Below are 20,903 nucleotides of genomic sequence, written 5' to 3'. Positions count from 1 at the left end.
CATCAGCACATGCAATTAGCATTTTAATCAAATCAAAATATTAAATTTCATGGCCTGTGCTTAAAACACTCTAGGTGTTTTCTGAAAGTCTGTGTGAGATTCTGCATCCTTCATTCTGGCATGTTCACACTGGGAACAGAGAGAGGCAGATTTTAAAAACCTAGCCACAGGCGAGACAGGCAGATTCTGATAGCTGATACCTGGAATGTCAGCAAAACTGAGGCCTCAGAGGCAAGTACTCATGGGAAAAGATGAAGACAGAACTTTAGACCAGTCCAAACACCACTCTATGCTGCCTGAATCCTCCAGGAACCAAACAACACAGAAAGAGAGTTGAGTTGAAAACTGCTGCTAGCTACTGTAATTGACTCCTGTCTGGACTGTTATACAGAGCTGGTATGTGCATAAACAAAGTCATATCAAACACACTCAGCCAACTGAAATATCCTTTATACTGCATTCTTTATCTGACCAGAACAAAAAGACATAACAGCTATTATGTATTTTAACACAATACTTAATATAAGTTCATTTGTGACCCTGCACCACAAAACCAGTCATAAGGTTCAGTTTTTTAAATTGATATTTAAACCTCATCGGAAAGCTGAATAAATAAGCTTTTTTGATGTATGGTTTGTTAGGATAGGACGATATTTTTGCCAAGATATAACTATTTGAAATCTGGAATCCGAGGGTGCAAAAAAAATCTAAATATTGAGAAAATCAAAGTCCAAATTAAGTTCTTAGCAATGCATATTACTAATCAAAAAATTAAGTGTTGATATATTTACGGTTGGAAATTTACGCAATATCATTATGAAACATGATCTTTACTTAAAATCCAAATGATTTTGGCATACAAGAAAAATCAATAATTTTGACCCATACGATGTATTTCTGGCTATTGGTACAAATATACCCGTGCTACTTAAGACTGGTTTTGTGGTCCAGGGTCACATTTGAGAACTTGAACTGATCAGCCAGAAGGAACCTTCCTCAAAGATTTAAAAGGTTCCATTTAAAATGTAAACTTGTCTAACAAACATTAACATTTTAAACTAAATTTTAACATTGACTGAGAAATCAAACACACAAATGGGGTTAACACACCATTAAAATAAAGTTTTTTGAGGAAAACATGCCAGGATTTTTCTCCATATAGTGGACTTCAATGGGGACCAACAGGTTAAAGGTCCAAATTGCAGTTTTAATGCAGCTTCAAAGGGCTCTACACAATCCCAGATGAAAAATAAGGGTCTTATGTAGCAAAAAAACTAAAATTTATATACTTTTTAAGCAAAATTGCTTGTCTTGGAGTTGCACTAACTCTGCGACGCGCATCCGTGACTTGGCGCATTACGTAATCATGTTAGAAAGGTAATGCACGATTAGTTCTTTATCCGTGTACACCAGTCTAAAAAGATAGGGCGAAAAAAATAATTTTCTCCTCCAACTACGTCCTACGGCAATCATTTTGCTAGATAAATCCCTTATTTCTCAGCTGGGATCGAGTAGAGCCCTTTGAAGCTTTAATGAAACTCCAATTTGGACCTTCAATCTGTTGATCCCCACTGAAGTCCACTATACGGAGAAAAATCTTGGAATGCTTTCCTTAAAAAAAACTTTAATTTCTTTTCGACTGAAGAAAGAAAGACATGAACATCTTGGATGATTTGGGGTGAGTAAATTATCAGGAAATTTTTATTCTGAAAGTAAACTAATCCTTTAAAGCTTAAGTAAAATAACTGAAATAACTAAAAATAAATGACATTTAAACAGAAATGGTTAAAAAAACTAAATCTACTTTGATCATTTATTATCTAAAATGATAAAAAGCACATAAAAAGACTACATTTAAAAAAACACACACTGATCCAGCTGAATTTGGTGTTTGTTTGCAAGCAACGTGAGCTAGCCTTAAAAAGAATAATTTGCAACAGAAGCAGCTTAAGGGTGAAAATTTAAGATCCTAATCTGAGCAAAAATACATATGCTTTCATTTAACCAGCCAAACTGAATTAGACTGATTCTCAACAACACTGCATCTTTCAGGAATAATGGGAATGTAGGATGGCTGGCTGACTTTTGGAAAAATAGCTTAGAGAGTAATTTTATATATTTAATGAGAGCTTCTGCATGTTTAACCAGTGGTGACATTTGGTATGTGGATGTACGAGCAAGAACACAAAGCTTATGCAAAAGTTTATGTAAAGTTTATGTTCCCACCATTGTGAAATATACCAAAACATATCCCTGTGATAATAAAAGAACAAAAAGAAGAAAAAAACTCTGAGCTGGGCTTTTCAATCTGTATGTTTTTTGGCTTGTTTACCACAGAAACTAGCCACACAAAAGTCCCTGGCCAACTTGGAAATACTGTATTACATTTGCCTACAGGCCTTCCGTCTCCTTTCCTTTTCATCTCGTCTGAGACACAAAACATTTTTCCACCTGCCTCTCTGTGCTCTGATTCAACAACAACGGCCACATACTACAGGAAGACGTCTACAGCTACACCAAAATTTGCACACACAATGTACCCGAGAAAAGGAAGCTATTTAGAAATGACAAAACCAGGCAACGCACTGGAGAGTTTAACTCCTTCCTATTACTTTATAACCATTATTGCGTGTACTTCAACATAATATTGGGTGATGCATTTACTTCATTAACAATGAAAACTGCTCTACCCCCCACAGGAACTCAGCCGGCAGTCTGATTGAATATCAGTGTCTGGTTTGGGAAGAGGAGCTCCCTAGACGATCACATAGTTAATGGAAAAGTTCGTGATTCGAGAACAATTACTTTTTGTGTCACAAGAAAAAGGATTGCTATACAGTGAGGAAAGAGTTAAAACAAACACACATGAAATCCCAAGGAAAGCATTGCCTAACATGGAGTGAGTTTTCTTTCTGCCAGATCCTAAGCAGCCTATATATATTATACATCATGCACTGTTGGCAGACATTTTTTGGAATTGGATTGCAGCGGGTCTTTCCCAGGAGAGCTGCAGCAATGTCCTTGATGTGGGAGAAAGGAGAGTTTTCTACCTAAGTCTAGCACTGCCCATAATCCACCTAGGGTTGCTGGGCAACGCAGCTAGGCCTGGACCAAATCCCATCAAGCCACCTATCCTGTTTTGAACAGAGCCAAGCCCATGGAATGTCAATACTTGGCTTAACAGCATATTATGTTGTAACCAGAGCTCTATCTATTATGATAATGGGTGTGATTCAAACCCATTGACAAAGAGTTGGGCTTGAAAAGCGTACTTTGAGCGACAACGTAGAACATACTACTTTTGTTCTGTGATTCAAAGAAAAAACATGTTTTGCTATTCTGAGTCAAATATTCTCAAGTTTGTGAACTAAATCATTGGTCTACCATGTGGGAAGAAGCAGAGGGCAAAGGAAAGGTTTCAACACAAGCTAGGTCAATAACACCAAGTACGTTCACATAAGTTTAAAATCGAGCAAGCACACAATGCAGAGACCAACTGTAGTTTGATTAACGCAGTGGTTCTCAACCTTTTTGAGTTGAAGGTCCCCCATTTAGAGCAAGATATTTCCCCCAGTATTTCTGCTATTATATGACAAATATGTTTTTTTTTTTCTTTTTTCATAAAGAGAAACTGTTGTACAAACAGAAACAATATTTGAGGAGTATAAAAAAGAAAAAAGTATTTATTGATTTTATGTATTTTTAGCATTTTAATTAAAGGGGTAGTTCATCAAATAATTAAAAGTTCTGTCATTAATTACTCAGCCTCATGTCGTTCCAAACCCAAATTAACACAAATTAGGATATTTTTGATGAAACCCAAGAGCTTTCCGACTCTGCATAGACAGCAATGCATCGTTCAAGGACAAATCTAGAAAAACGCATTTAAAAAAGTTATAAATTGATTTGCATTTTAATGGTGGCAAAACCCTTGTTGGCAAAACCCTTGTTGGCCACAGAGGTCAGATGATTCTTGTAGTTGGCCACCAGGTTTGCACACATCTCAGGAATTTGTCCCACTCCTCTTTGCAGATGGGATTAAGGTCTGGAGACTGGCTATGCCACTCCAGGACCTTAATGTGCTTCTTCTTGTGCCACTCCTTTATTGCCATTGTCATTGTCATGCTGGAATACCCATCCATGACCCATTTTCATTGCACTCACTGAGGAAAGGAGGTTATCACCCAAGATTGGTCCCGTCCATCATCCATTTGATGCAGTGCAGTTGTCCTGTCCCCTTAGCAGAAAAACACCCGCAAAGCATAATGTTTCTACCTCCATGTTTGACGGTGGGGATGGTGTTCTTGGGGTCATAGGCAGCATTCCTCCTCCTCCAAACACGAGTTGAGTTGATGCCAAAGAGCTTGATTTTGGTCTCACCTGACCACAACACTTTCCCCCAGTTCTCCTCTAAATCATTCAGATTTTCACTGGCATGTACATGTGCTTTCTTGAGCAGAGGAACCATGTGGGTGCTGCAGGATTTCAGTCCTTCACGGCGTAGTGTGTTACCAATTGTTTTCTTGGTGACTATGGCCCCAGCTGCCTTGAGATCATTGACAAGACAATTCTCACTGTTCTCATGATCATTAAAACTCCACAAGGTGAGATCTTGCATGAAGCCCCAGAACGAGGGATATTGACAGTTATTTTGTGTTCCTTCTAACTGTTGTCACCTTCTCACCAAGCTGCTTGGCAATGGTATTGTAGCCCATTCCAACCTTGTGTAGGTCTACAATCTTGTCCCTGACATCCTTGGACAGCTCTCTGGTCTTGGCCATGGTGGAGAGTTTGGAATCTGATTGATTGCTTGTGTGGACAGGTGTCTTTTATACAGGTAACAAGATGTGATTAGGAGCACTCCTTTTAAGAGAGTGATCCTAATCTCAGTTTATTAACTGCATAAAAGACACCTGGGATCCAGAAATCCTGTTGATTGATAGAGGATCAAATACTTATTTCAATGCAAATTAATTTATAACTTTTTGAAATGCTTTTTTTGTTGTTGTTGTTATTCTGTCTCTCACTGTTAAAATAAACCTACTATTAAAATAAAAGACTGATCATTACTTTGACAGTGTGCAAACATACAAAATCAGCAGGAGATTAAATATTTTTTTCCCTCACTGTAGAACCAGATTGCAGAAGTTGCACGCTGTTCATGAAACAGTCTCGTAAACATGTCTGAAGATTTCGACAGAGAGAATGACTTCCAATTTTTTGCACAGCTTTGCTTATTTGAACCAGAATATACAGACGATGAACTAAGAGAGATGGACGTTCTACATCAGAATGCGTTGTGGTACTCTCATGAACACACAGCGGAGACTGAAACGGAAGAGAAGAAATTGTTGAATAAAGTTATTTTTGTTTTCTTTGCACACAAAAAGTATTCTCATAGCTTCATAAAATTACAGTTGAACCACGGATGTCACATGGACTATTTTATGTCCTTACTAGCTTTCTGGACCTTGAATTTGTCAGTTATCATTACCAGTGCATCCACAACTGGTGTGATTTCAGTCAGACTAAAGCATTGACGTAACTTTTAAAAAGACAAATGATTGTTTCAGTAAATTTGCAACTTTAAGTAACATCTGTCACCCTGTTACAATATGGCCACTGATTAGAGAGAAACACACACAGTCACTCACACAGGAAGTGCATTCCTTCCTTCACAGTAACTGCCCACCCCACATACCCCGCTGCTGTTTGTTTAAACTGGCTGATGATTTGTGGAGATTATGCTTTCACAAATAACCTACTCCCTAATGACCCCCCATGCCCGGCCACAAGCTTCCGTGACCAAGCACGAAGGCTCGGAGGGGGGTGTCGAAACCTCTGGGGAGCATAACGTCCCTAACAGAACCAAAGCCCTGTCTCTGTCCTGACCCACTTCTGCATTTAGATCAGCGGGGACTCCTGGGAGTTTAGCCCAGTGTTGGAAGGTGGGGTCAAAAATGCCTCTTCTGATGAATTTAGCAGTGGCCTGCATGGAGCAGCCGTTGGGTCACCCTTTAACCAAAACCGCAGTAGAAAGCTGCTATTTAACAGATGCACTGGTTCAGACAAAACTAAACTGGGCCTGAAAACAGCTATTTTCTGCCCAGATAAGCCAAGATATATTGGCTGGAACATTCGGACCAATACTACGATTGGTATTCCATTCAGAATCCCTATGGTCACTGACAAATATGGAAAGATGTTTTCCTAAACTTTGTCCTTTTATACTGTGATCACTGAGCTTGAGTTTCTGACTTGAGGATCTGGGACTGAAAAACAAAGACTCCCAACAACCAACAGGAGGAGAAAAACCATGACCCAAAATGATAAAAATCTTTCATTTGTAGCAGATGTTATTTTACGGGCTCTGAATGAATAGATGGAAAACTGGAAGTGACATTGCACATCAGTGAAGAAAGGGGTTATTGAGAACATCTGCTGTTAGGCCACACTCAGACTGCTGTTGTCACAGTGGTCAGCTAGTCTTAGAAACACAGCTCCTTTTGGGAGGACTGCTTGACCATGTTTGGTCTGAAAAAGCAAGAACTTTCTCATGGGAATGAAGAGTGTGTTACATGAGATGATATGCTGCCTGCATTTGACGGTTCATGTTCATCGGCACAGAGGTTGCAGACGCATGATAACTCAGACACTTGAGCTAACACACGAGGGTGTCTCACCTCAGCTTGTCAGCCACAAAGATGACTCTTCGTTCCAGCAACAGAGAGGCAAAAACGCGTACCACCTGTCGGACACTCAGGCAGTTGAACAGACTTTCAAAGTCCACATGCTCTAGTCTGGAGTCCATGGGCCTTCGTAACTCAATAACCTGAGGAAAACAAAACACTGTGCATTACTCCAAAGAACGATATGAATGTTGTTAAGACGTATATTGGAAAATTACTGTTGACTAATATTTTCCCCATGCATGCAGCATGAAAAAAGTAAAAGTAAAGTTATCACAATTTGCACAAGAGGACGAGAGACATTTATTAAATAGGTATGTTTTGTCATATATGCCATCCGTAGCCAGCAAAAGTGTTATGATTTTTCATTAATTTTCTGTATAATTCTTAAAATATTTCCAGCAATCAGGGATTTTTAAACTCAAAGATTTTTAAAAATCGAGTACTCAAATTGAATCAAGGAATTGTGACAGTCCTAGAATATATTACATTTTCTTCAATAAGTGATGCATAAACCTATTTTTAAACTACTGCAGCTAATACTGCAGTCTAAATTACATGAGGCAAAGATCTAACCTCATTTCCTGCTCCAGGCAAGAAGGTTTTGACTTTTATGGTTTTGCCTGGTGCTGGGAAAGGCGATTCCATCACACTCCTCATGAAAGGATACACCAGAGCAGCCGAAATCCCTCTCCTCCTCTCCACTTCATCAAGAATCTGTAATAAATGAATGCTGAATTAGTTAACGGAGAAAAAAAAGTGTTGACAGTCATTCACATGTACAGTAGATTGTGGGCACCGCTACTGACTTCATACACTGCAGAACAGCGATCGATTTCACGTGGTCTGTTTCTTTTTTCCTCTCAGATATGAGTGTGGAAGTCTCTGGAATTCTAACCTGTCACTAGCAAGTCATGGTTTTCATCGGCTACATGAGTTTTTTTTTTTTAAGATTGACGAAAACACGCAGATTAGATTTCCATGGAATATTATGATAACCAAGGTTGGATCGAGCATGGTTTTATACTTCTTCCTCACTTTCCCATGAGTGAAAGGTGGAAGTGAAAGGAAGAAAAAATTGTGGCTTAATAGGCCAGAGAGAAACACAGATGTAAGCTGGACGTTCCTCAATGCCAACATAAGCCTTTCTCCAGCTGTGCCCATGTCTGACAGCCAGAGAGACAGTGTGGAAGTAAGTGAGTGTGTGTGTGTATGAGCAAGCCTGAGCTCACCTTGGAAAACAGGTTGAAACAGCCCAGTCGGCTGATGACACAATACACTTCAGGAAGGCGAGGCCCTTTCCCACTCGGCTGCAGGTGCGGGGAAAAGATTACACAAGCAATTAAATCACACACATGAAGTAACTTGGGGGCTGCAACACATGAAAGCATTCAGGTGATTTCAGCAAAATGCATAAGGTACTAAATCATATTAGTCAGAGGTGAAACTGAGTAGAAACCATTTGGGTGTTGCTTGCATATGCAAAAGTTGTAGCCATTTATCCGCTCGCCTCAAAGTTATCTATGCTCGGTTTAGAAATGCGTTTACTCGCTGATAAAGGTCTCAGCTACACAACCACTAAATAGTGCTCTGAGATCCAGTGTGAAGCCCTTAAATTCAGTGAAGAACTAGTTTAAAGCCAGATTTAAACAGTGCTGACATATAGGAGAAACATTGTGTGCAACGATACAGTCAGAAGGTTTTCCAATCTACAAATCTCTATCATTTAACATGGATTTACTGTACAGTAACTGCACCATGGTATTGTGTCAGAAATGTGGGTGATTCATACCAAATTTTATTATATTATTCATGTAGACATGTATTAAGGAGTAATGGAATATAATTACAGTATTCTTTGTGATTAAAGGGTTAGTTCACCCAAAAATGAAAATTAGCCCATTATTTACTCACCCTCAAGGCATCCTAGGTGTATCTGACTTCCTTGTTTCAGAGGAAAGTAATCACAGTTATAATAAATTTTGTCTTGGCTCCTCCAAACTTTATAATGGCAATGGTCCGATGTTTCTTTACAACAGTCCAAAACAAGTCCATTAAAACACATCCATCCATAGTAATAAGTACCTCACACAGCTCCAGGGGTGAATAAAAGCCTACTGTAGCAAATCAATGAGTTTTTCACTTTTCTCTAGCTTGTGCTAACTGTTGTACATGAAAGCCGCTTCAGGCAGATGACGTAGGGTGACGATGTTTCGCATGCATGCTCAGAAGTGACGAACGCAGATGTGCATTGAAGAGAGCAAAACAAAACAATGCTAAAGTAAGGAAACTTTGCTTCCTTTGCTCCTGTAAACAAACTTGTTTTTTTTCCGCAAAACTTCCTACGTCAACCAACCGGAACAGCTTCTGTGTACTGTTAGCGCAAGCTAGAGAAAAACCATTGTTACACTTTAAATATGGATATTTTTCTTACAAAAAATGCATTGCTTCACTACAGGAGGCCTTTATTCACCCCCCGTAGCCATGTGAGGCACTTTTTATTGTGGATCAATGTGCTTTATTGGACTTGTTTTTGAACTGTTGAAAAGAAACATCCGTCCAATGCCATAATAAAGCTTGGAGGAGCCAGAACAATTTTTAATATAACTCCACTTGGATTTGTCGGAAAGAAGGAAGTCATATACACCTTGGATGCCTTGAGGGTGAGTAAATAATGGGCTAATTTTTTTATTTTTGGATGAACTAACTCTTCAAGCTATAGCATTTGTGCATTATAATAGATGTATTTAGACTACTGCTTTTCTTACAAACACCTAGAAACCTAGATACTTTTTTGACATGGTATTAGTCATGTTCTGACCATAAAGAGTAGTTTAAAACTACAATTAAAATGTTTGGGGACTGTAAGATTTTACAGTTGTAAAAAAGAAAATCTCTTATGTTTACCAGGTCTGCATTTCTTAAATACAGTGAAAACAGTATTATTCTGAAATATTTTTACATATTTTAATCAATTTTAAAATGTAATTTATTCCTGTGATTCAAAGCTGCATCAATTACTTCAATCTTCAGTGTTACATGATCCTACAGTTGTTGCTCAAAAATTATATTTTATTATTGTCAATAATAAAAAATATCAACAACTTTGCTTTGCAAACTTTGGAACAGTCTATTTCCCACCAGACTCTATTTCTCATTATCCCATGCATAGTCCACTGATGTGAAACAGGTGAGTCTGCAATCAGCTCCTTTGCATGGGGTTGTGGGAAATGGAGACCGGTGGGAAATAAACTGACCGGTAGTGGAGCCCCTCTGATGGCGAAAAAAAGGGACTAGATTCATGACAATTTCTCTTTAACATGCTGTATATTTTAGATTTCATTAATGTCAGTATTACAAGTGTTGTTGGATGTGACTTGATTAGTTTAATCAATAGTGATTGTTGGTTTAGCAAGCGTAGTGCTTTGATTGAATTGAAGATTGAATGAGAAAGAGAGAGAGAGAGAGAGAGAGAGAGAGAGAGAGAGAGAGAGAGAGAGAGAGAGAGAGAGAGAGAGAGAGAGAGAGAGAGAGAGAGAGAACACATTTTAAAAGGCACATTAAAGGGATGCTTTTGTAAAACATAGGGATGGAGCCATTAAAATAATCACCCCCTTTAAATGTTGTCATTGTATGCTATATTTTATGAACCATGCGTTAAGTATCCAGTTCATAAACTAAAATTAAACACATGAAATAGTGCATGGTGTAAGTGTAAAAATGGATGTAATTTTTAAAAATAGACACAGAATGTCCAGTATAAACACAGCACAGGTGCAGTTCCACAAAATGAATGAGTTGTCACATGCGATTCACTAAACAATCGAAAGTCTGGCTATTTTCTAGGAGTCCAACCAGTTTAGTGTCTCTCAAAGCACACAAACACAAAGAATCCCCATTCCTCTTGTCCATATTAGGTATGCAATTCTCCTCTGCTGACTTTTTACAAATGGATGATTAATTCAAGCATGCGGAGCTGGGTTCAAATCCTCAGGAATGCCGCCCTCATGCCAGCCCCTGGACTTCCTCCCTGCAGGGAACACAGTCAACACTCTTCTCTCCACTGGGCCATTCAGATGCTCAAAAAGCCGAACTGAGATAGAATAGAAGCTAAAGAAATCCACAAGCCAATAATGAATCACTCTAAATCTACATCTGAACAACACAAGGCCACATCTATATAAAAAAGTTCTGCACAAGCAACAGCAGTCATACTAACAACTACTAGAGCTTGTCAATGACACATTACTCTTCGGTTATTTCCAGAACAAATGTTTACATGCATAAAACACTTTAAAATATTATTTTCAAATCACAGATTTTCCATTAACATGCACTTTAATGCAAAACATAACTAATAATATATAGAAGAGCAGCATAGTCTTAACTGCACATTCACAAAAACCCAAGAAACATGCAGTTTATCACAACATCCAAAATCAATAATCACCACAAAACTCAAAGCACACAAATATATGACCGAATCTTACGGTACAATGACATCTTTTGATGGTTTGCCTTTCCATTCGTCTCCTGAGAAACTCTCATTAAACCAGAGGAGACACGTTTACGAGAATCTGTTTCTCTTTGAGCACAAAAAAGAGAGCAAACCAAACACTTACTCAAGTAACTGACCAAAACCTCTTTCCATATGCTTGCCCTTTAATTACAATGTGTGATGCAATATACAGTATACATATGGTTGTGCTAACACAAACAAAGGGAGCAAGAAAAGCATCCAAATTGTGAGAAAGAAACTCACCAGAAGCCGTCTGCAATACCCAAAGCGTCTACTGCCATCTTCTCCAGTAAGCATGAAAGAGAAGGTCTCACTGCAGCAAACCAAAGACAGACATCATTAATCCCCAAACCCCCATGTAGATCAGGTGATAAGTAGAAAAAGTGTTTAAAACCACTTGAGATGAAAATGCTCTTGAGACTAATGACTTTGCCTTTGAGGCGTATACACTGTGGTTAAAAGACTTCATCAAGCAGCTAAGATGTTTGCAAGAAAACCAAAAAACTACTGACATGGGGTATTTGGATGCAAATACTTGAAGTTTAAACTGAAATTACAATTTTTCAGTTCAGTTGATGAACTGATTGTGCGATTGTGGTGTTCCTATGACCCAAACTAAACAATGTGGTTGTAATTGTCTTGATGGAAGTACAATTCCAACAAATCTCTAAAATTGCTGTTGAGGTAGTCTTTTTTCCACCAAATGTGACTAATGCCACATGTGCTATTTTTGTACTTTTGCTTGTACTTTTATGATGTATGATATTCTGTAACCACTATCACATTAAATTACTTATTTTTTAATCAATATCAGTTTATATTGGATATATCAGATGATATTGGATATTTAATTGCGGGCACTCATTTCTGCCTATGTTTAGATGACTTGTCATCATCCAGTGTTAATTTAAAAGCAGCAGATTGAAGCAAAGACATAAATCTTTAAAAGCCCTACTCTTTCAAAACCCTATAATAGAGGTGCTTTTCTGCCTCAACTATAGAGACGTTTTAATTTCAACTGTATAACTTTCATTTCAAGAACATATTTATATCATGCTGCACATTATAAATCTGTGATGACTAACTTAGCTGAGTAGATTTTTTTGCTTTTAGTGTTTTATTTTTATTTTAGACTAGTGCTGACAATTAATTTAAAAATTAACGAAATAATCACACATTTCTTTCTGAAATTAATCGCAATCAATCCCACCTAACATTCAAGTTTTTAAATGTACTTTTATATTGCAAGAATTTCACATTCTAATAATGTAGAAACAACATAAAGACACTATATTTTTAATATTTGTTCAATATTTTTTATAACAATATTACTGATGTCTCTAGGAAATAGTTTTTCCCTAATATTTATGTATTGACTATAGCCATTCATATTACAGTTTATACTATGGGGTCACTAAATGCTTAAATCTGATTGGCTCATGAACTTATAATTTAAGTTAACTTAAAACAATCTTCACATAATCCCATTATTTACCTGTGCCCTTCAGCAAGTAGGAAATATACATAAATTGAATAAAGTTATCAAACACTAAATACTAAATTTAAAAAAACATCACAGCAACTGGGTTATTAGGTTACTTGGCTGCTATTACTTTAAGAGCTGCCACTGCTGAATGTGATGTGGATCTGATGCAGTACTATTTTAGACACAATTGTATTGATTAACATGAAAGTAATTATGGGCTTATCAGTAACAGACATTAATATCACTGCATCCATACATACATACATAGAAAAACTGTGATACCTGTTGTATTCAGACACAGGACTCCAGTCTCTGGCATCTGGAAAGCAGAACTGTGGGATAGCCTTGAGTCTCTGTTCAGCTTCTCTCATCTGCTTGGTGAGTCTCTCTAACTGTAAGGGTCAGATGAAACAACCTGGTAAGGGATCCATCTAATATATTTGCACAGCTTCTTTATAGTATCCCTTTACATCTTCATTACTATGTCTACTGCATATTTTTCCACCCAGCAAGGGGTCAATCCCCCACTACTACCACCACCCACGTCACTATAGGCTCTTTGTTCCAGTTTTGAAGCACAATAATGGGTTGACCCTCTGTTGGGCAAAGTGTCAACATATTTTAGCTTCTCAAGGGAACACAATCACTAAAGCAAATCTCAGCTAATTAAAGACCTATCTCTGCAACTAAACATGATTGCTATGGCAACGATTTCCTGCTTATGCCAATTATTGTCAATATGTCCAAATGATAAGAGCTCAAAGCTGTATTTGCTGCCTTGTTTCTAATTTGCATAATTACATTGTTCAAACGTTTGGGGTGGGTAAGATTTGTTTAAAACGCCTATGAAGAAAGTCTATTATGCTTACTTGGGCTGCATTTAACTAAACAATAAGTTGTTGCTTTATTTTTAAAGATCTATTTTTGCCATTTTTTGCCTTTATTTCGATAGACATGATTTAGTTAGACATGATGCAAAGTGGGAGATAGAGAGTGGGCACAGTATTTCGGGATGCCCGAAGCTGCCTTTGAGGTTATCAACCTAAACAAAAACTATTTCTTTATATTTCAATATATTTTAAAATGTATATTGATCACATGATCCTTCAGAAATCATTAAAATATGGTGATTTGATGCTCAAGAAACTACCTTAAAATCTTAGTGCTGCTTAATATTTTTGTAAAAAACGTTATACATATAGTTTTTCAGGATTCACTGATGAAAGAACCAATGAATAAAAGTATTAATCTCTTTCTTTTGTGCCTAAACGTTTAAACAGTAGTGAACTAATCTGTTATTGAGTATCTGAACAACTACATTTTACCATCTGAATAAAAAAGACATTATGTAATATAAATGACATTATGAAAGCAGTAAAGATTATTTACAATCTGTAAGGAAACTGATGATAAAGGGCCGATAAAGGGATCCTTTAATAAACAGTGATGTCAAGAGACATCAGATGCTGTGCAGTATCTTCATTGTAAAACAAAAGCATTATCTCCCCTTTTATTAGTGAGTATTCACCTTTGGGAACTGGTAAGTGACTTCTGGAGTATAAGAGTTTTTGGTGGGCTTTTTCTTCAGTGAGACCACCACAAAGTACTCAAAGAGCTCCCTTTCCTGCCACTCGATCAACTGCAGCTCCAGAGTCCTGTAACTTGGTGCACGTTGCAACATAGACTGCAACTTCAGTAACCTCTGAGTGTGGGCTGTGTATAAAAAAACAAGACAACAAAAAAACACGATATTACAGGCAACATATATATTGTGAAAATGACTTTGTTTTATCATAAAAAAAACAGCCTGATAATAAGAAAAATTGTTGAGATTTCTACTTTAACAGGCCCTGTGTGGAGCTTAGTCTTATCTAATGCTCAAGTCCAGATTAGTCATTGTTTATTAAAAATAAAACTAATAAAATGCTTTTCTTTAATTGAAATAAAGCTCAAATTAAAATATACTAAAATGACAGTATATTCAAAATATTAGTAAATAAATAACACTGCTCAGTTTTGCCGTTTGCTTGTGACAAATCACAGGGTCATGTGATGTTGTTTGCTCAAAAGACAGAGTCTTTGAGCTGCACTCAACCCAAACACATAGGCCTCTCAGCCATATGTGCTGATTCCTCACCTTTGAACCTGTCATCAGAGTCGCTTTCACTCTCGCTGTTGTCATCTACAAACAGAAAAGAGGGTTGCTTAATGTCAAAGGGTCAACTGAAAACATTCTGAGAGCTTACATCATGGTAAAAATCTTTACCTCTTAGAGATGCAGTTTCTATGTTTGAAAGTGAAAGCTTCTTTAGCCTCTTCTTGCCTCTTTTTGTACAGTAGATAGAGTTTATTCTTTGCACCACCTGATAGGGTAAAAAACATGTTACAACAAACTGAAAATGACTTTCAAAATGCCCCTTATGTATACATTTATCTAGGAATGTTATTAAGTTTTGCAAATAATATTAAGGGGCTGCTGTATCCAGACGGGAAAGTTATTGATTTTAGCTATCATCGACTTCCTAAAAGCCACTGGGACCGCTCTATAGCAACTTGTAAAATGTCTGGAAAGGGAAAAACGGTGAAACCAAATCTTTTAGTCCTTCAGGGCATTTTTCCATTCTTGAGAGTGGTTATGTGAACTTGAGCAATAGATTCCATGTTTTCCTCTTTAAACCCTGCAGCACATGAACATTCTGGGCATTAAAATTGTGTGTGGTTGAAGGTGTTTTCCCTACAAAAACATTCAGGAGCAGAGGAAAAAGTAGCTGGAAGGCAGACTGGTGTGTGTGACACCAAGTTCTGAAGAGTGACCCGTTAACGCTTAATGTTGGTAAAACTATGTCAAGTTTACTGTCGAGAATTTATTGTGTCACATGTGCACAGTGCCGCACACAGTGTAAACAGTATCACTGATTATAAAGGATTCTACTGTCTTTTGTCACAACGTGTCAGGACACTCTCAACCGGTGTAGACACGGTGTAGGGCCCAGATAGCACGTCTGTTAAAAATCGCTTCATCTGGAAAGCATCTGCTCTGTACACACATCTAATAGATGTCTTTAAAAGGATTAGTTCACTTCCAGAACAAAAATTTAGATATACAGATAATGTACTCACCCTGTTGTCATCCAAGATGTTCATGTCTTTCTTTCTTCAGTCGTAAAGAAATTATGTTTTTTGAGGAATACATTTGAGAAATTTTCTCCATATGATGGACTTCAAAGGGCAATCCCAGCTGAGGAAGAAGGCTCTTATCTAGCGAAACTAGATAAGACTCTTTTCTAAAACATATAAAAATGTATATACTTTTGAACCTCAATCGTTAGTCTTATCTAGCACTAACATGCGCATGCGTACTCTGTGTAATAAATGCGTATACATTTTTTTTTTCTAGAAAATGAGATCGTTTCGCTAGATAAGACCCTTCTTTCTCAGCTGGGATCATTTAGAGCCCTTTGAAGCTGCATTTAAACTGCATTTTGGACACTCAAACTCAGGGGGCACCATTGAAGTCCACTATATGGAGAAATTTTCTGAAATGTTTTCCCTCAAAAACCAATTTCATTATGACTGAAAAAAGAAAGACGGGAACATCTTAAATGACAATGGGGTGAGTACATTATCTGTACATTTTTGTTCTGGATGTGAACTAATCCTTTAAAAAGTCAGTTTTACATACATTCATAAACATCTTAAAGACATCTTTTAAACGGCTATTCCTATAGATGTATTGCAGATGAGCAAACACTCAAATAAATATGTCTTGTAGATGTAAATGTAAAATAGACATCTCCATGATGTACGTGTGCTATCAGGGGGCCCTATAAAATCAGTTTTATTTTTTTCCAAATTTCATTTTTTCCATTTATTTTTTCTGAATTCCGTTTTTTTTTTTTTTGCATTTGCATTTTTCTTTGTTTTAATGTTTAAATTAAAAAGAAAATTATCAAAAAGTATGTCTAATTAATTGAAATCATTAAATGTACACAATAAGCAATTTGTTGTGTTTTTTTTTAATTCAGCTTTAATTTGATCCCATTTTTTTTTTTTACTAATTTTCTGGATTTTCTGCATTTTGATGGTTTCATTAATCAAAAGCATCTCTAATGAATTGATTTTATTTTAAAAAAGTATTGCTATTTTCTCTTTTTTTCAGGAATACTGTTTCTGGTAAATAAATATTCATTTAAAAACAATGCTTTAATAATAATTTTATGCAACTGTGCATCCATTCACTCACACAGAGATACACAGAACATGCAAGATTCATACTTAAATAGTATTTTTGTGGCTTAATATTCACAGACACTAGTCCATGTCGCATTTTGATTTAAGCGCACTGACCTACTTTTGATTTATTCCTCCAAATTTGGCAAATTCCATGACATTCTATGTTATACAGTAAATTCCATTTTTATGACAGGATTTTGCGATTCCGTCCACGTTTTCAGCATCGCTGAAATCATTGGGCCCTAACAGTGTAACAGATTTTCTTTTTCTTCAAAGGTTACTTATTCAACAGTCAAATGGAGTGCTATTTGTCTGAGTATTCCCTACTTATTCTAGGCATATGGATCTGGAAATAAATTTCCCTTTCACTCTCAAACTGGGGTTCTGCAAGGGCAAGGGTGTCCAAACAGGCTCCTGGAGGGCCACTGACCTGCAGAGGTTAGCTCCAACCTTAATTAAACACACCTGAATCCACTAGCCCAGGTCCTCAGACTCACCAGAAACCTTCCAGGCGAGCATGTTGGAGCTAAACTCTGCAAGACATTGGCCCTACAGGAGCAAGACTGGACAACTCTTAGGTCAAAAGAGTTCAGATCACAAAAAGTTTAGGAATCCCTTCCTTACATGAAAAACTATGTAGCCACACAGTCACTTCACTTCATTCTACCCTCATTGTTTACCTTGGGGACTCGTTTCTGTCTGTGGGAGGCCAATGTATCGGTGGAAGGGTTCAGGCTGTCATTTAATAGGCCACAGGAGGAGGAAGGCATGCCCAGCTGGGGTAGCAGCAGCATGTCATCATGACTGTGCCTCTTAGACAGGCGGGATGGGCGCTGGCTCTTCCTGTCAGCAGGACCTGGCAGCCGCAGAGACTGACTACTCGGTTTAGAGGGCAGCTGGTGAGAGGGAAGTTGATAAGAAATTAATCTTTTAGCATAACGAGAAAGTGCAGACGTGTGTAGTAAATCAAAATCTGTGCAATGAAAAACTAGCCAACAAAGTTACCAACAAAATGGTGAGTTAACTCATGAATATAAAGCACTGATTTCAATAAAATGACAATGAAAGGCAGGTGCTATCATCACTATCTTACACAGCCAAGGAAACTACCTGGGGAGGTGTAATGGACTTCCTGTCCTGGGAGGTCCACATCCTGTTGAGTGAGTCCCGAGACCTCTCGGGTAACAGACGGGAATTTCTGGCCAGACATCTCCTCACTGGATCTACATCCTCATATGGATTCTCTTTCTCTGTTTGAACAGAGGAGAGAGAAAGAGAGAGAGAGAGCACAAGTCAGACTAAAACCAAACACCAGCTGCCCAGGAGCCGACTTAAAAGGTAGCGAGGTAACATGTCTTCTTAAGGAGTGAGTGGGAGAGAGACAAACTGATAGAGAAAGGGTGGGCAGAGGGTACGGAAGGCGGTGGAAGATGATAATGAAAAGAAGGAGCCGGAGGCACACAACGGGGCAGCTATTGAGTGCTGGGAAAGGATTATTCATGGAGGTTTACTGCTGGCGTGCTTGAAACTCAAGTGCATCGTCTCCAAAAACAGTTTCTGTTGGACATAAGCCTTTGGACAGCACTCTGTCTCCAGAAATAAGGGCCAGTGATGAGTCAAGATAAGGGAATGTAGACAGTGCACAACTTTAGTCTGACTCTGCACAAGACTCAGAGTAATAACTAAAAAACATTATGAACTTTTTGAAGATAGTCTCTTTGTTAAAACACGTTTAGGATCGATCGTATTTTTGCTAACATGTTTTCTCATGTAAAAGGGTGGATCAATTATTCACCGAACACTTGAGGATATAAATAAAATTGTGCTTTCTCCTTTAAGAAATTTTGGCAGACTGATAGGCTGCAAGAAGTGAGGACGAGATGACCTGAATAGGGTCCACAAAAGTTTTTAACTGTAATGTGGAAGCATGTATGAAGCATCAACACATGCTGGTCTAGTATGACTTATTCTTCTAGTAACGCTAATAATTAATATATATGTAAAATACAAAAAAACACACTAAAGTAAATAGTAAATTGTAATAAAGATTATTACAATTTAAAATAACTTTTTCCATTTAATATATACATTACTGCTTTCTGCTGACAAAAAAAATACACTACCAGTCAAAAGTTTTTGAACAGTAAGATTTTTAATGTTTTTAAAGAAGTCTCTTCTGCTCAACAAGCCTTTTTTTATCCAAAAAACAGCAAAAACAGTAAACATATGAAACATTTTTACTATTTAAAATAACTGTTTTCTATTTGAATATATTTTAAAATTCAATTTATTCTTTTTTAACATCATTACTCCAGTCACATGATTCTTCAGAAATTATTCTAACATGTATTATGTTGAAAACAGCTGAGTAGATTTTTTTTCAGGTTTCTTTGATCAATAGAAAGTGTCTTTATCAGTACTTTTGATCAATTTAAAGCAACCTTGCTAAATAAAATTATTATTATTTCTATAATTTAATTTCTGATCTTTGGATCATTCCATTCATCAAAGAATCCTTAACCATCCAAGAAAACTTAACTGTTTTAAATACTGATAATAATAATAAAATGTTTTTTGAACAGCAAATCAGCATATTAAAATGATTTCTGAAGGATCATGTGACACTGAAGACTGGAGTAATGATGCTAAAAATTTTGCTTTGATCACAGGAATAAATTACATATATATATTACATATAAAATATATTCAAATAGAAAACAGCTATTTTAAATAGTAAAAATATTTCAAAATGATACTGTTTTTGCTGTACTTTGGATCAAATAAATACAGACTTGGTGAGCAGAAGAGACTTTTTTTAAAAACATAAAAAAAACTTCTTTATAAAAAAAAGAAATATATATATATACTTTTTTTCAGTTATGCTCCTTAATATTTTGTGGATATCAATATTTTTTTCAGGATTCTTTGATGAACAGAAAGCTAAAACTTATTACAATTATTTTAAAATTGATAAATGAATGATGCAATGTTAATTGCAGTGTCCTACTGAAAAAATGAACAACTGCTCACATAACATCTAGCTATTGCATCAATTTGTTCTCAGGTCAATATAATGAAATCCTCTAATTTAAATCATTCTTTCCATGTCACCAATTCCTGGCTGTCAAGACAACGTAATGAAACTAACCGCTTGAACGCTGCCAGTTTCAATATGATCTAATAACAGTTGTGCACATTCCCACACAAACAGTGCCCTACTTTTCTATTGTTTTCTTACTGTAAGACATTGGCATATCACACATCTTTCTGCCCTGTTTCCCTCCACTAGATACACAACAGGAGCCATATTACAGAAACACCCCAACCTAAAATACAATTTGCTAATTTCAGTTAGAAACTTGGATCCGGGCAGATTATAACCTTAAAAAAAACCTTAAAAATAGGATATTAATGTAATACAGCTCCAGGTGCCCTACAAAAGCAAGCAATCAGATCTGCTCGATTCATGTTGCATCTTGTAGATGAAAACATTAGCCCTTGTTCAACCGTTTTGATAAATGCTGTGCATATTAACACTTTAGCATGATACATAACTATAACAAGTATCAAAAGTGCAACATGGCGATAATAATCAGAGCATAACAGCTTAAAAAAAAAAAGGCAAAAAGCTACCATACAACGTAGTAATCAACTACACAACAGCCTAACCTCACGAGATGCACTGCTGAGATTTGCCCTAGTGCCATTAAGCCTGAGAGGCACAATGACAGGCCAGCAAATGTGCAGAGTGCTCTGTAAGGCTCCCAAACGAAGCAATGTAATGACAGCATGCTGGAGAAATGATATGCCTCCCTGACCACTCTTGTACAGGAGGGTACTAATCAACTTCTCTACTTTCAGGAGCGCCGCAAAACACACGGACAAAAAGGAGAGAGAGTGGGCAACCCTAACCAAAACACATACTGTGCTTCTGTTTACACAAAAGGATTTCAAAGGAAAGCATGTTGAGTGCTTG

The 20,903-nt window shown here is 37.1% G+C and overlaps 1 protein-coding gene across 2 annotated transcripts in view; it reads right to left on the bottom strand.

Moving 5' to 3' along the window:
- The window catches only part of dennd2b (DENN domain containing 2B), a 66,244-nt gene that overhangs the window by 9,197 nt on the left and 36,144 nt on the right, over nt 1-20,903 (bottom strand). For both annotated transcript variants that reach the window (XM_073836231.1, XM_073836230.1), the window contains exons 5-14: nt 18,038-18,177; nt 17,608-17,823; nt 14,961-15,057; nt 14,832-14,876; nt 14,223-14,407; nt 12,977-13,086; nt 11,452-11,521; nt 7,922-7,999; nt 7,266-7,406; nt 6,684-6,832 (exon numbers count right to left, since the gene is read on the bottom strand). In XM_073836231.1, the coding sequence (XP_073692332.1) occupies nt 6,684-6,832; nt 7,266-7,406; nt 7,922-7,999; nt 11,452-11,521; nt 12,977-13,086; nt 14,223-14,407; nt 14,832-14,876; nt 14,961-15,057; nt 17,608-17,823; nt 18,038-18,177 (1,231 nt within the window). The remainder of the gene's footprint in view (nt 1-6,683; nt 6,833-7,265; nt 7,407-7,921; nt 8,000-11,451; nt 11,522-12,976; nt 13,087-14,222; nt 14,408-14,831; nt 14,877-14,960; nt 15,058-17,607; nt 17,824-18,037; nt 18,178-20,903) is intronic.

Source organism: Garra rufa, chromosome 3 (genome assembly GCF_049309525.1).
Source record: "Garra rufa chromosome 3, GarRuf1.0, whole genome shotgun sequence".
In the NCBI taxonomy this organism is placed as follows: Eukaryota; Metazoa; Chordata; class Actinopteri; order Cypriniformes; family Cyprinidae; genus Garra; species Garra rufa.
Note: the sequence above shows the minus strand (reverse complement) of the source record. Positions and strands in the feature narration are given on the sequence as shown.